A 16,978-nucleotide genomic window follows, 5' to 3' on the forward strand; every position below is an offset into this window, starting at 1 on the left:
CACACACACACACACACACACACACACACACACACACACACAGACAGAGAGAGACAGAGGGAGACAGAGGGAGACAGAGACATACGGACACACAGAGAAACAGATACAGACACACACACACACACACAGAGGCATACACACACAGACACATAGACACATATAAACACACACAGAGAGACAGAGAGAGACAGAGAGAGACAGAGGGAGACAGAGACATACAGACACACAGAGAAACAGAACAGACACAGACACACACACACACACACACACACACACACACACACACACACACACACACACACAGGAGCATGCGATGCACAGGAAGACATCATTAGGGAACCCAAGCAAGTCTTCTGGGCCCTGAGCCTGCTCTGGTCTTTTAACTCAGGACCACCTGCCTGGTTGGCCAATGGCACTTCCTTGGCAGGGACTCTGGCTCTATTCACTGTTCTGTCCTGGGCAGAGAGGTGTATAAGTTTGCCTCTGCACCCAGATCAGCCAACTCCAGAGGAGAGGCAGAAGTGGGAAAGGAGCAGAGGGAGTCCCTAGTGGGGGAGGGAGTGGGGTCCCTTCTTTTCCTTTCTGCCCAGTGCCCCTTCTACAAGCACATTTCCAGAAAGTGGCCTCTTTGTTGTCTTTGGTTGGCTGGAAACTTCCTCCTCTTGGAGACAAATAGTCACTCCCCTTCAAAGTAAGAGGGAACAGCAGCTGAGGAGCCAGCCCCGCATATGCTTTGAAATTCTGGCTACCTGTGGAGGACAGCTCTAGGGCAGGCATAAGTGGTGCAGCCTACCCTGGGTGGGACTGGGGGCTCCAAGCCCTCCAGAGTCTGCAGGAAACACTAGAGCTTCCTAGCTTCACCAAGGAAACCAGGATGGGGAGGGCCCACAGACACAGGCTGTCTGACTCCAGCTTCTACAAGGAGGAAAGGATACAACTGGAGACAGGCTGGCAGCCTTCAAGCTGCTTCTAACTTGGGGCTCCCAGCAGGAGATTTGTAGGGGAGCTGCGACTTAACACCTTGCAGGCTAGGAAGCTGCCAGGCTCTAGTGGGCTGAGGCTGTGCAGGGAAGCTTCTTTTTTTGTCTCTCACACCCAGGGGAGCACGTAGCACTTCCTTTGCTTTGCAACAGATGGGCAGATGTGGGCGAGAGAAAAAGTGAGGTGTGCAGGAAGAATGTGTGCTTCCGGTGGGAGACACTTCACGTGAGGTACTCTGGAAGAGGAGGAAAGGGCTTTCTGCTTCCTGAGGCAGTGAGGGAGGCTTAGATCAGAAAGTCCCTAAGGGAGAACAATGTCTCATTCGAGACTAGACAGATCCACATTCAAACCCCTGCTCTGGCACCCAATAGCACCCGCTGATTTTCCCTGATTTTCCTGTTGCCCCTTCAATGCATTATCTGTCTGAAGTCTCACAAACCATACGGCCTGAGCACTACTTTATTCACAAGGGATTGAGGTTGACTGAGGTTTGAGAGGTGAAGTAACCTGTCCAAAGCTGCACAGCTAATGACACTGAAGCTGAGCCTCAAAGGACAGTTGGACTTTGACATTTCTGTCCTCACTCAGAGCCTTGCAGTATCCTTTGTTGGCCATCAGAGCTTCGGAGCATTACCCCCTTATCTTTGGTATTCAGCACCTATGCAACAGGAGGATGAATATTATTTCCTAGGTTTATCATGAGAGTTAAATGAAATAAGCCTGGTATAGCTTTAAACCAGAGCCTAACTTATAGTAGTATAATCCTTCCTTCCTTCCTTCCTTCCTTCCTTCCTTCCTTCCTTCCTTCCTTCCTTCCTCAATGAACATTCATTCCAGGTACTATTCTACCAAAATAGGTAAGGAAATAAGATCCAAAAATTTCAACTTTGTGACATGTGTTATAAAGAAAACAAAACATGATGAAGTTAGATTATAGAATGGGGGGGGCAAGCATTTCCATGGATAACTGAAAGGAGGCTTCTAGTTGTCAGTGGAAGGGAGATTATGAGCTTCTTAGGTTGAACTTGAAGCAGGCTTAAGGTCTTGCATTCAGAAGGTTGGTGTGGCTGGAGCAGAATGGGCAGGCAGATGGCTGGGATTAAGAGGTGGCATCATACAGTCAACAAGGCAAGGCTGTGGACTAGTTGTGTGACTTTCCCTGGGGAGATGTGAGCAAATGTCTGTCCACTCCAGATAGGGCATGGATAAGTCAGTGAGTTTGCCAGGGTTACTGTCAGGAGAAGTACATATGTGGAATTATTTATAGGAACATGGATGACTGACTCAATGACAGCTGCATCATAAAAATAAAATAAAAATTAAATATAAAATAAATAAAATTCTTAGAATAGCCAACCACGTGCTGCACAAATTATAGGCAGCTTCACCCATCAGAGAGTCTCTTCTACTCGGCAATTCTTAGAACATTTTAACATTGGAGAGGGGCCTTGTAAATTTCTGGAGCATCCTCAGCCTTGAAAGTTTCATTAGCTTCTTGCATTGCACATCCTTCCTTTTCTTCATTAGTCTTATCATCCTCCTCTTTTTCTAGACGGGATGTTTCAATGCTATACAACACATGGGAAGATGCTCACTCTTGGTGAGCTTAAATTGAGTGAAACAATCTGAGGTTTTACTATTATTATTCATTTAAGATAATAAGGGCAGGTCTGGCAGCTATCTGGAGAATAGAATGCTGGGTGTCAAGGTTGTATGCAGGACAGCTTGGGAGAGACTGGACCTTCACAGGAGTCCACCACTTTTCATGGTGGAGCAAGGTAGTGCTACACATCTCAGTGAAGAGACAAATTAGACATCTTAGTCATTCACTAAAGCCTTGGGCCTCACCATTGTCAAAAGTAGGGTGTATGCTCTTTTCCTAAGACTGCATCCATATTTCTACTGTCTGTCATATGACCATGGATGATACCTACTGATATTACCATTTTTCTATATAGCTTTGGGATTAGCTTTTCAGAGGAATGGCTGTGGAATGGATCTACTATATATCTAGAGTTTATGACATTTTGATTTCTGTATAGAACTGGAGTAAATAACTTTCCCCTAGGATGGTCTAGATAGTAAGTATTTTAATTTATTGAAATCCAAGTATCTCTTGTGACTTCTCAACTCTGTTATTGTTGTGAATTTGACTGAAGAACCAAATATAGTATATCAGTGGATGGGCATGGTTATGGGCAAGAAAACTTTGTTGCTGTTTTTTAATGATGTTTTGCTTTGTAGCTTGGGTTATCCTTAAATGTACTCTCTTCCTGCCTCAGCCTCCCTGGGTACTCACCCCACACCCAGCCCAATGAGACTTCATTTATAGCAACAGAGAATAGACTCCATTGGCTCATTGAATCACAATTTGCCAAGATCAGATGAAGAAAACCATTCATTCATGTTATTCATATGAATTTTTTCTTTAAAATTAACTGAAAATGTTTATCACAAACCATCTTTCAAAAACGGGGTGTATCTTAACACTACATTTAACATGGAACTGGAAGAATTCCTCTGTTAGGGACTTCCAAACCTCAGTGCTGCCTTTTGAAGAAGTTTAAGGGAGCAGGGAAGCCAGCAGTGGGATGCTTCTAGCTCTTGCTTCTGCTTTAGGAACTTGCTTTTTATCCACAGTTTACATTTTTAGTTGGCAGACCTAATGAGAGCTTGAACAAGCAGACATGAAGGTAAGAAAAAGGTGAATTTCATTGATCTAGTTCATTTAATGGAAGGCCATTTGTGTTTTCTAGTGTTGTGCATTAAGGAAGAATTCATTACATAGTTTGTCACAGAACAAATTCATAACTGGTCACAGAAAATGTAAATACATACATTGTCTAACCATGCGGGAAGAGGAGAGAAGTGATGTGGGATAGCCTGAGTCTTCTGCAGGAGGTAGTGAGAGGATGAGGGGAGTCATAGAGAAGCAGCGGATCCCATGTTGTGGACTTTACATGAGATGTAGGTCAGCCTTTGTCTCTCAGTGGTTAAGACTGGAAAACTGGGATGATAGCACCCTATCCCACATGATTGAGTGGAATGAATGGATTAAATTATGCAAATTTCCTAGATTAAGAACCATTAACATCCTTCCTTTTGTCCTTTCATTTTGTCCTTTGATAAAAGTGACTGAAACATACTTCTCCCATATTCTTCTGTTGACCTCACTATCTGTGTCTCAATTTTTTTTTCTTCTCTTTTCAGGATGTGGCCAGGTTCTTCGAGCTTCAAAGGGTCAGATCTTGTTGGAGAGCTATCCCTTAAACGCTCACTGTGAATGGACCATTCATGCCAGACCTGGGTTTATCATCCAGCTGAGGTAAGGGTCTGGGCCCAGATATAAGGCATATGAGCCTATAAGGACACTGGTGAGATGGAAGGTCCTGTGTCCTGGTGACCAGGGATGAAACACAGACACCATTCTCCCCTCCGGTATAGTTTTACCTCCTGGAAGCACCTCTCCTTTTCCTTCCTAGAGGAGTGGATGATTCTATCACTCATAGATGTGAACATCTGAGGATGCTGTTCTTCTCTAACCAGTGGTGAGGGAGGGTAGAGGAGGTTAAGTTCCCTGGTCCTCTGAGTTATGAGCTCTTAGTATTTTCCAAGTGAACCCATTCATGCCAATGTCACCTCAATGTCACCTCAATGTCACCTCAATGTCACCTCAGGCCATCGAGCTTCTTAGCTTCCTGCCCTTCAGGAGGAGCAGCATGGTACCAAAAAGCGAAAGGGAGAAGCAAGCTCGATCCCTTCCTAAACCCTTTCTAGAACCTGATACTTGGCATCTGCTGTACCCTCAACCCAAGGACCTGGGCTTGGGAACAAGGCTCAGTGATTGGGCTTTCGTAGAGGAAAGCTGGTCCAAGGAGCCAGTGAGAACACAAAGTCTTCCTGCTTAATGGGCTCTGAACTGGGTCTGAGAAAGCAGGTGCTGAATGCTACAAGTTAATATTTCAGCAGTTCAGGGACCAAGACAAATGGTTATTTCAGAGCCTCTGAGGGTGTCTCCAAGACTTAGGGCACAAAAATAAACCTCTCCTAAAATAAAATATAAGATCTAGAAATGTGTCAGCTATTCAGGAGTCCCAGAGAAGCCCAGACTCATGGGCTCTCTTTCCACTTATTTAAATATGGACCTTCTAGTCAGGGACAGCTGAAACAGTGGAGACATTTGGAGGCATATGTAAAGTGTTTTTTCCAAAGCCCATCCCCAGTACTCCATTCACAGCACCTACTAGATCCACACTGCTATGCAAGTCTGTCTTCCTGTCTATAAAATAATCTCAAGGGCATCCACAAACCTTTGTGTCCACTGTCACAATTTTACAGCCAGCATCACCAGTTCTCCTGGTCCTGGATCCTGTGTAGTCTTTCTACATCTACTTTGAACAATGCTACCATTTCCTTCCATTTAGAGTGGCTACCATGATCTTTATACATTGGAAATCTTGCCATCATCCCCTTGTTGATATCTGACAGTGCCTAACTATTAGACTTAAAAGAAAACAGGAGCTCCCCAGAGTGCAGGATAAAACTCTGGCGCTCGTGGTTGGCCTCAGCATTCACTGTTCCTTCACTCGCAGCCTTGTGGTAGCCTTGACTTTCTGTTAGGTCTTCATACATGCCACATTCGTGACCACCACCAGGACTTCTATACTTAAAGAGAGTCTCCTCCCTAGACCTGAGTTTCTCATGACCACCATGAGTCTGATTCTGTTGTAATACCTGAATCATGGCTCAAAAATCAGGCTCTCAAAAAGGCATTACTAGACAGTAGGCATTTTTTTCTCCATCTGAGTTCATTTCTACTCTTATTCCTTTTATTTAGCACTGGTGACATGTCTCTTTCTTTATCATCTGTTTTCTATATTGAGTATGCCTGTGAAGTCATCATTTGACCTTGAACTCACCCCTAGGACAGACCTGGACCCACCTTTCTGTCATCCTTTCCCCATGCAGGTTTGGCATGTTGAGCCTGGAGTTTGACTACATGTGCCAATATGACTATGTTGAGGTCCGTGATGGGGATAACAGCGACAGCCCTATCATCAAGCGTTTCTGTGGCAACGAGAGGCCAGCTCCCATCAGGAGCACTGGCTCTTCACTCCATGTCCTTTTCCATTCTGATGGCTCCAAGAACTTCGATGGCTTCCACGCTGTCTTTGAGGAGATCACAGGTAAAGAGCACAGAGACAAATTTAGCCGTGGATGGTTTGCTTCATAAAAGCACCTTTCTATGTTTCCTTGTTCATCTTTATTCAAAGTGAGGATACCCAACTCTCAGAAGCAGCTTACGAAGTGAGGAGAAAAGAGGAACGATAAGGACTTTCTTTTTCCTCTTCAGTGAAGCTCATCCAAAACTGGAAGTAGGGCTGTGTTATATACTGAGGGCCCCGCAGGTATGAAGGTGCAGCCTAGGATTTTTTTTTAAAAAGCTTTGGACTCTAGCAATCATGTGAAGAGACCAATTGTGGAAGCTTTGTGACCCAAGATTCATGACTTTGGAAAGATTCTTCTGCCTTCGTGAGTCTCAGTTTTCTAAGAAATAATAAAAGGGGGAAAAAGATAGGCTAATCTTTAAAGAAATTCTGGAAGAAAAAGCATGCACAATTTAAATACTCAATAACTGTCTAAATAGAAATCTGTAAACAGGCATCAAAAGTGTAAGTCCAGCCCATGCTGCTGGAATAACTCCCACTTGTGTTCAGGCAATCCTAATTAAACTCAGTGGGTCACAAAAATAAACAAAGCCAAAACCAGACATGAAAGTAGAAAGGGGTTTAGTAAGACTAGAAGGGGGCATGAAAGGCTGATGGGGGGTGGTGTAAAAATAATTAAAATGCATTACATCCACTGCAGAATTGTCAAAGAATAAGGATTTAAAGATATTTATTTGGGGCTGGAGATGGCTTAGTGGCTAAGAGTACTTACTAACTGCTCTTCCAGAGGTCCTGAGTTCAATTCCAAGGAACCACATGGTGGCTCACAACCATTCGTAGTAGGATCCAATGCCTTCTTTTGGTGTTTCTGAAGACAGAGACAGCATATGCACAAACATAACATAAACAAATCTTTTAAGTTATTTATTTTATGTGTATGTGTGTTTGGTCTGCATGCTTGTGTACAGTGTTCATGCCTGGTGCTCACAGAGGCCAGAAGAGAGCATCAGATCACCTGGGAGTGGAGTTACAGTCAGTTGTGAACTGCCGTGTGGGTGCTAGAAATTAACCCAGAGTCCTCTGGAAGAGTAGCTAGCTCTCTCTCTAAGTCATCTCTCCAGGCCCAGAAAAAAAACTGTTTTAAACTACAGTACTAAATGTCATTTATTGGTTACTGCACGATCAACTTCAATCCTGTCCTCTCTGCTCTGATTTGGTCCTGTCTGGAGGTAGGATTTGACCTTCTGAACCAAACTCCGAATTCTAAGGAGGAACTTCAGCTCTTCTTATTGTGAGTCCGGATTCATCATGTTTTCTACAACAAGCTTCTGCTTTAAGGTCAATTTTCAAAGCTACTGAGCAGGAGTGAGAGTGCAGAGAGATGGCAGTCTGCTTTCCCAGGAGGCCTTGAGAGGGATAGCTAATGTGAGAGTCTCAGGAAGGAGGAGGTGAGGGGTCAGGGTTAGGGTTCCTTCCACCAAGACCAGCCTCCTGGCTGCCCAGTCATCCCCCTCTGGAAAACAGTGTGCACAGCAGCTCCTCACAGTTGTACCTGATTGAGTGCTTGGTTCCTTCCCATGCTATGCCCCATAATGCTGTGCAGGGAAAGATGCTTTACTGCTGGAGTGGAGGATGGTCAGCACGTGGCTAGACCCTCATTCTGGAATGGCACCCTCAGAATAGACAGAAGAGACACGTCAGGAAACATCTGTGGATATTTGGAACAAGCAGCCAGAGCTGGCTGTCAAGGTAGCCACTGTGGGACTCACCAGCCCATGGCCCTGTGACTGAAGAAGCATCTTCCACTTCCGAGGAACACTGTCAAACAACAGACAGTACAACCTCTTGTCCCTCAAGCACTCCTAACTGTCTGCTTATCCTTCAGTTATTCCCTCTGGCTAGGGCCACATGTCCCAAACCCACATTTCAAAATCTATCCTGCAGGCCCTTCATCATATTCTCTCTCCTCCGATACCTTTCTCTTTCTCTGTTGAGCTATGTCTCTTTCCTTTGGTTGACTGCCCTGCAGCTTTTCTTTTGTCTGCAGTAAACTAACTACATTATGCTTTAGGTTAAAATTGTCTACTCTCCTTTCTATAGCCTTGATCTTGTAAATAGAAAGACCTGTGTATCTGTTTTCCTCTGGGGCCCTCACTACTATTTCTTTGAACTGAGTCAAGGGATACAATTCTTCTACAAGCATGAATGAATTAGGAATGATGGCTAACATGTACACTGATGTTTCTCATTGGCTTTTGCAGAAAAAAAGTCCCTAAGATGCTCAGTACACCACAGGTTCTGAGCTTCATTAAGATTTGGAAAGATTGAATATTATGTGTGTCCTTAGAACTTAGAATATTATGTGTGCACAGTAGGTCAGTGAACTAAAAAGTTGTGCAGTAGGGCTGGAGAGATGGCTCAGTGGTTGAGAGAACTGGCTGTTCCTCCAGAGAGGTCCTGAGTTCAATTCCCAACAACCACATGGTGGCTCACAGCCCTCTGTAATGAGGTCTGGCGCCCTCTTCTGGCATGCAGCCATATATGCAGGCAGAACACTGTACATAATAAAATCTTGGGGGAAACAAAAGTTGTGCAGTAAAGAAATCCGAGCCATTACCTATTGAGTCTTGGGGAGCCTAAAGTAAATCCCATTTGGTTCTGGCATAGGGAGGCAATGATTTAATTAGGGTTTCTTGCAGGAACATTGGTGAGGGGTTCCATTCAGGTAGCATCTGCCAGCATGGGTGATGGTTCCCAAAGGCTACTTTGAGTGGCCTCTGCAATCTGCAGGCAGCTACACCACTGAAGACTTTCTTGGTCTCCAGCATTTGTTTGCTGGTTGTGTAACCTGGAGGAGGAGCTACTGAGTCCCTGCGGGAGAGCCCTTCATGATGCTGCTTTCGTTGATGCAATACTCCCATGGGTTTGCCTTGTGCTTCTCAGACCACATGTTGGGTACCTTGAGCACACTCTCGGGTGCTTCAGGCATGTCAAGCAGCATCCGCATCATTTGGCATTTAATAGCCATACGGGTTCTGCATTCTAAAAATCACAGCAGCACGAATTCAATAAAAGGAACAAAAACATTGTAAGAAGTTGGGGGGACATTGTCAGTTCAGATTACAGGCATGGGGAGGTGGATTCACTATTGGTGGTGACACTGACGGATACCTTTCCATTTCAGCGTGTTCCTCATCCCCCTGTTTTCATGATGGTACATGCATCCTTGACACCACTGGGTCTTTCAAGTGTGCCTGTCTGGCTGGCTACACTGGGCCCCGCTGTGAAAACCGTGAGTATGCTTACTGGTAGGATTAAGGGCATTAGTGGGATGCAAAGAGATTTGGGGGCTCACAACACTGTGATTTCTTGGTGTCTTCAGTGGTCTGTCTGAGATGGAACATCATATGGGGGGCTGGGTTGTCTTCATGCTCTCTCTCTCTCTCTCTCTCTCTCTCTGTGTGTGTGTGTGTGTGCGCGCGTGTGTGTGTGTGCGTGCGCACGTGCACGTGCATGCTCATGCACATGTGTGACTATGGAGAACAGAGTTTGATGTTGGGTATTTTCCTCTATCCCTCTCCTCCTTATTTTTCTCTACTGAATCTAGGACTCATGGATCAGTTAGTCTGGCTAAACAGCAAGGCCATCTTCCTGCTTGCTTCTCACAGCGCTGGTACAGAAGATGTGTACTGTCATGGCGACTTTTAAATAAATGGATGCTAAGAATGTTAGTTCAGGTCATCATGCCTGTACAGAGAGCAGTTCAATCGCAGAGCCATCCTCCCAGTCCCATACGCCATATTCGTTTCCCCCTCTTTCTCTCTCTTCATATGCCTTTTTCTTGGTTTGGATGCTAGGGACTGAACCCAGGGTTTCATGCATGCAAAGCACATCTTTCCGCTGATGTACATTTTTAGTCCTGGTATCATGTTTTGGCTCAACCATACAATCACTAGATCCTTGATTTTTGTGGACAGCCAAAAGCAGAGTAATAACAGCCCTCAGTTACCTGAGGCCCTCCAGATGATGGAAACCAGGAGAAAGAGATTCCAAAAAAATGATGCACACCAAAGAGGAGGGAGGGACAACAAACATGATTCCCTTTTGATACTCGATTTGAGGTTTTTGCCAGGGAAGAGAGAAACTTGAACCCTCTGAGTTTAAGCATACGTCTAGCAGGGCGCGTCCTTTGCCTTGGGGAGTATCATGTGCACCATGGCATCACAACTGCCCAGCTGTGCTGTGTGGTGCTGAGGACCATGCCACTGGCAAAGAAGAACTTCCCAATCATGACCAGAAATCATTTGTTGTGGTGTCTGGTAGCCAAGATGGGTACAATGTGTGTTCTAGCAGAAGTTTGAGACCTAAAATTAGTGACACTGGTTTCAGCTATCGCCCTGTGATGACAAACATGCAGAATGAGAGGTGCAAAACGAGAATGGAGGTTTGAGGACAAGAGGAGGAGCAGGATGTCCTAGGCAGGGCTCCCCAGAACAGATCCAGAGATGGGATGTGTGCAAGTGAGGCTCTGAGGACGAGCTTCCCAGAGGTGATGTTATGGCTTGGGAGAACTAGCCTAGACATGGAAAGAAGTCAAGAGAAAAGCAATTTCAAGAAAAATTGGAGGCCCAGTGCTGGGTGGTGGCGAAATTGGAAATTCCAATGAAGTAAAGGCATGGGCACTGGGCTCTTCTAGCCACATAGCAATTAGTCAGTAGCCAAGGCTGCCCTAGGGAAGGAGGGAAATGTGATATGCTGTCTCTGCTTGACTGTCAACTTGACAAGGCCTAGACCCTCCTGAGAAGGGAGTCTCGGTTAAGGGATTACCCAGATCAGACAGCCCTATGGGCATGTCTGTGGGCATTGTTTCCATTGTTAATTCGTGAAGCAGGGCCCAGCCCACTATGCTTGGCAGCAGTCTCTGGGCTGGTGCTCCTGGGAAAACTAGGAAAACCAGCTAAGCATGAGTCTGCAAATGAGTCAGCAGGCAGCTTTCTTCCATGGTTTCTGCTGTACCTCCTTGGCTGCAGTGAGTTCCCTGCATGGAAGCCATGTTGTGTGGAACAGCAAACCACCCTGCTCTCAGGTTCCTGACTTGAGTTACCGTCTTGGCTTTCCTCGGTGATGCACCCTGACCCAAAAAGTGCAAGATAATAAGTGCTTCCCTCCCTAAGTTATTTCTGGTGAGAGCACTTTATCCCGGCAACAGAGAGGAAACCAGAACATATGCCTAGCTTCCTGAGCAGCTGCGCTGTACAGTTACGGGAACCCAGGATCAGTTTCCTGCGATCAGACAGGCCACATGATTCAATGGGGGAACTTCAGAACTGGAGGAAGGGCTTCAAGGACAGAGAACCAACAGAGCTTGCTCTAGTCATCCCTAACCAGCACATGCATGTCCTGTCCTCTGCTGTCTGGGAAGTTGAGGTGTTTGTCAGTAAATGATTACTAGCATTCCTTACAAAGTGCTGATGGGAAATGCAGTTTCAGCAGTGGGTCTCTGAGCATGGCACTGTGTCCTGCTAAAAACCCTGGTTTGGCACAGCTGGCCTGAACGTCGCTGTGTAAGAGGCTTAGAAAATGAGGTTGGGACTCACGGACCCTCCCTCATTTGAGGCGTCTGTGTTCTATGAAGCAGATGAGACAAGTGGGGCTCCTTCCTTGTTTCAAGGACTTGTATATATAGTCTAGAATCTCCACAACAGCCAACTCTGAGGTTCAGAAGGGGACCTGATGAAAGGGAAGGCTTCATTTCTGAATGGCTGGGTAAAGTTTTGATCAATAGAGGTAAGGCTAGGGAAACACAAACCATGAGTGCATAAGGCAGAGAAGCCTTTAAAACACTGTTTCAAACACGCAGAGAAAGGTAAATTGTTCCAGAAGTTATGGCAAAAGCATGCATGGGTAGTTTGCGAGTTAATACTGGGCTTCTCAGTAAAGTTATTCTATCAAAAGAAAAACAAGAATCGCGGGGCGGGGGGGTGGGAGACTGTAGCATAAGGCACGTGGACTGTAGCTCGATCCACACATGGTCTCAAATCACTTTAAATACCAGGCAAGGCTGGGGTGTAACTCTGTGATGAAGTGCTGGCCTAGCTGTGCAAGGTTTGGGGATGGATCCCCAGTACTGCAAGCAACAAGGCCACAAACAGATAAAAGCAAGCAAACCGCCATCACTCAGGGAGATGGGCAAGGGGATGAACTCTCCATTTCCAGTTCAGAAACTGTCACCCCCACCCCCCTTCTTCCACTACTGTGTAGTTGCAGCTGGGTGAAGAGCTGAGTGTGGCCATCTCATTTGTCGCTTGCTAACATCCATATGGGAAGTGAAATTTTTATTATTTTCGGTAAGATCTAGGTCTGCATTTCTTGATAGGAAGTGCAGGGTGAATTCTAACTCACTCAGTGGAGGAGACATCACAAAAGTCCAGCCACAGCAGCTTACCTTGTTATTTCTGAACAGATCTTAGACACTGTTTGTATGTGACAGTCTGTGCATGAGGAGGGCAAGATCCATTGGGGTGGCACTTCTGTTTTCCCTCTGAGGGTATCAATGGGCTGGAACCATCTCCCAGAGGGAATTCTTTCAAAATTAACAAGAAGCGCAAGCAAACATTTGAAGAATCTCCAAACTCCAAAATATCCAAACTGGATCAGAAACTTTTTTTAAAAGCAGCTTCAAGGATCCCCAAAGCCAGCATGCATAAGAGTCCTGTCATTTATGAAGATGTCTTTAAGCCTGGTCTGCAGCAAATTCAGAGCCAGGAGGCAGAGTCACATATTTCTCTCCTAGTTTGTGTTCTCTCAGATGCAGATCTTACCATGTAGTATGGTGAGAGTCCAGGTGATTGATAACCTCTGGTCAACTCTGTGTCCTTTCCCCTAAATGAGGTTCATCTACGCCACCATTCCAAACACAGTCCTTGACATTAGTCGTTCTCCTTATGTTTTATGTCTATGAATGGGACTGGAAACGAGTAGGTTTTCTATCTAACACCAGAAGAAACACAGATGTAAAAAGTCAAATGGGCAAACAGGAGCTTGCGAGGCTGCTCCAGGGGTAAAATGTTTGCTACCCAAGTGCAAGGACCCCAGTTCAAACCCCCAGAACTCACATAAAGCCAGATGCATGAGTGTGTACTTCTGTGCTCCTGAGGGGATATTGGAGGGAGAGACAGAAGAATTCCTGGAAGCTGCTGGGTGGGCCTGGTATGTGCAGTCTGTGTATGTGGTGGTGGTGGTGGTGGTGGTGGTGGTGGTGGTGTGGGGGTCCTTTGTTTTCTTCACATGTGCCCATGACCTGTACATACACATTAATATACACAAACATATACATACATGCATACATACATACATACATCATATACGTTTATTTTTAAGTAGTTGAACAGTCTCAGAAGTAGAAAATAAAACATTTTTTCCCTCAGCCATCTTTGTTTTCACAGGAGCCACTTTGAGGAACACTAGGTCTATCTCAGAATTTTTCTAAGATATGCAAAGATAAGTTAGTTATCGAAACCATACTTTAAACCAGTGATGCTTGTCGCCCTCCACCTTCACACATGGATGGCATTTGGCAACATGGGAAGAAGGTAACTTGGATACAGACTGGGTGAGGATGAACCCTGTGGCAGACGGAAGACACAGGAAACACACACTCCTGCTGTTATCTGGGCCAATGTCAGCAGTAACGCGGGGGGGGGGCAAGCATAGACTAAAGCACACATATGAACTTTCAACATGTTGTCAATGCCCATGTTATAGGCATTTCCCCAGACAAAATAATTGCCAACTACTCTATAGTGGCTATGAAAATATGCATTCATTTAATTCCTTAGACAGAGTTAATATTGTTCTAAATACTTTGCTATTATGGAGACGGCTGTACTCCATTTCCTGGTATTATTTTGTTGCTCACACGTGACCTGAATGCCCAGATGCTGCAGTTTGTTCAGAGGGCATCTATAATTATATTTTTGAGAGACATTGCCAAAAGGGCACTAGAAGATTTGCTTTTAAGTCAATCTGATATCATCTGGAGTTGTAGGAATGGACTCCTTTTTCTCTGCTGATTAAAGGATTAAAAGGCAGGAAAAGTTTGAAAGTCAAGCAAAGCCAGTAGTTATTCAAAGAGGATAATTTTATTAGTTATAAAGGAAAAAAATTCCAGATCAGGCAAGCTGTATCTCTCAACAGCTGTCCAGAGGAGGGGAATGGAGAAGAGAAAGGAAAAAGAAAGAAAGAAAGAAAGAAAGAAAGAAAGGAAGGAAGGAAGGAAGGAAGGAAGGAAGGAAAGGGAAAGGGAAAGGGAAAAGGAAAAGGAAAAGGAAAAGGAAAAGGAAAAGAAGCTATACTGTTTGAGTTAAGCCAGCATGGAGGGCAGCCATGTGGCTGCAGACACATGATACAGAGTGGGGTTAGAGGGAGAATGAAGCCCCCCAGTGTTAGGGAAAGCATGGTTGGAAAAGGCATTGAAGAAAAGACTGGGCTTTGTGAGCGGTTCAGAAAAGCAGGCAGACTGTGTGCTCTTTTACAGAGTATGCTGGGGAGCAGGAATTCTGGGAAGGAAAAAGTATAGACACTCGGGGTTGGGGATTTAGCTCAGTGGTAGAGCGCTTACCTAGGAAGCACAAGGCCCTGGGTTCGGTCCCCAGCTCCAAAAATAAAGTATAGACACTCATTAAAGGGGTAATTGTTCTGCCTATTTCTTTAGCATGGTTTAAAGTAAGCCTGCCTCTAGGAGAGTTACTGCCTTCCAGAAAGATGGACCTCAGCCAGGTGATTGACCAATCCATCAGGATTAATTCTTTTATTCTTGGGGTAGCTTGGAATGTTGTGACTCCACCCAGCCTGTTGGCCCTAAGTAACTAGTTTTCCCTTAATGGGCTTTCCCCACTGTTGCGTCAAGTCTACAGGACGATCCCTAGTGCAACTACCGTGCTTCAAAATAAGAACTGGGACCTGTATTTCAGAAACTAGATGCTAGTTTCCTCAGACTGGAACTCCTATTCAAAGGAACCCATCAGTCTGAGGAGAGAGTTCCTGACTAGATTCATGAGGCTTGTCTTTATTCCAGTGGTCAGGAGGATGCCAAAGCCCCCCGCAGAACAGCCTGTAGATGTTACCCTCGCAGTCACCTTCCCTAAATCTTTTCCCAAGACGGCAATCTTTCCTCTGCTCTCCAGTGACCTTCTCAGAAACCTAACTAGGGGGAACGGCCCCTCCTTAGTCCTCAGGCCCACTTGTTTCCTGCCAATACCCTCAGCGACCTCCAGGATCCCTGGGCCACCGTGTGAGAAACCGAGGTCCTTTTCTTTCCTCTGAGGGTTCCTGTTTCATTGTATGGAGCCCAGGGACAAAGCGGTCTTCTAGTAAATGGTCTGAATCTTGTTTTGAAAGAGTGGAGAGTGAGAGATTCATCGCCTGCTCCAATTTCCATGTTGCCTTTGTTCCTCTGGCCCAGTTGACAGAGCTGGGCTCTCCCCCTGCATCCTAATGAAGGCCGATGAAATGGGCTAAATCTTCAGTCACAATGTTCACACTGCAAGCTCTGACGCTCCTTGGAACAAAACGAATCGGTCCTCCCCAATTAAAGTAAAACGGTGAATCTGGACTCATTGGGGATTTTGGAGTCTCCGAAGGTTTCCCACTGGTCTGTCCCAAGGACCAGGGAGAAAGAGCAGGGTGGGAGGCCCACTTTATTCCTGAGCTTCAAAGCAGCAGCCCGAGTTTCTCATCAGAATGAGCCACTGGAAACTTTGGGAGGGTCCAAGGAAACAAGAATGCTGACGCAAAGAGAGTGTAGGAGACCCCTAGTGGGCGGCAGCCATGTGAATGTGGCGGGATTGATTGATATACGCTATCCAGAAACAGGGCAGGTAGGGCAACTTAAAAATGTAATTGCCACCTTTCCCCCAATTCCAAAGACTTCAGTTATCCGGAACATAGGGGAAATAGGTACATCTTTGTCTAATGGGAGATGGCGCACACCAGGGTGAAGGTCTAAAGTGAAGGACTTTGAATAGACCGTGACTTTGCATTTCCTAGGCTTGAATGAGTGATTTAACATGTATGAGCCTCCATTTTCCAAGTTAGAAATTCTAGAAAAGCAATGCTAGGTTATTGGAGGGATGGAGCTTGGAGATTCATGTAAGACAGAGTTGAGTATTAGAAGCAATTATTTTCAATTTATGATTACTAATACCTCCTTTTAACTAAAATGCCATTTAAGATTTATTATAAAGTTACAGTAAATAAATCATTAAAATATTCCACATTATTTATAATGGCGAGTAATGACAGTAATGTAAATGATACATTAGGATAGAATCTTACTAAGATCTGGAACATGGAGGAAACAATGACTATATTTTTTCATTTTATAATAATCGATATTTTATTTTTAAATCACATGTTCTTCCCTATGTATCTAAAAGATTTTTAATTTTTTTATTGAAAATAAGTCTTTCTTTTAATACATCCTGACCACAGTTCCCCTCCCTCCTCTCCTCCCTCTTAATATATAATTAATGGACTATTACATGATATTTCTATACCTGTATAGATAGATCATTGATCATTCATTGATTATACCCATCTAGTTGGCAACCCCTTTCTTCCTCCCTTCTGTCTCCTGTTTCATGTGGGGTTCTGGAGAGTTTATGTGATGGAGGAGAGTGTTTCGTTAGTCAGAGCTTAGCAAACAATGTCCCCCCCAAATACTGGGCAAACAGGTGATGGCATACAAATTACTCACTGGCTGAACTGCTCCCACAAACATGGGATGGAGCAGACTGTGTCCATCTGCCTGTTCCTTGTCCGGGCCCTTT

At 45.0% G+C, this 16,978-nt stretch overlaps 1 protein-coding gene across 1 annotated transcript in view; it reads left to right on the plus strand.

Annotated features, from left to right (window-relative positions):
* Pamr1 (peptidase domain containing associated with muscle regeneration 1) overlaps positions 1 to 16,978 on the plus strand; it is an 87,824-nt gene that overhangs the window by 49,748 nt on the left and 21,098 nt on the right. Inside the window, exons 4-6 of the mRNA XM_032903792.1 lie at positions 4,192 to 4,306; positions 5,950 to 6,167; positions 9,334 to 9,441. Coding sequence (XP_032759683.1) covers positions 4,192 to 4,306; positions 5,950 to 6,167; positions 9,334 to 9,441 — 441 coding nt within the window. The remainder of the gene's footprint in view (positions 1 to 4,191; positions 4,307 to 5,949; positions 6,168 to 9,333; positions 9,442 to 16,978) is intronic.

The sequence above is a fragment of the Rattus rattus genome, chromosome 5 (genome assembly GCF_011064425.1).
Source record: "Rattus rattus isolate New Zealand chromosome 5, Rrattus_CSIRO_v1, whole genome shotgun sequence".
Classification (NCBI taxonomy): Eukaryota; Metazoa; Chordata; class Mammalia; order Rodentia; family Muridae; genus Rattus; species Rattus rattus.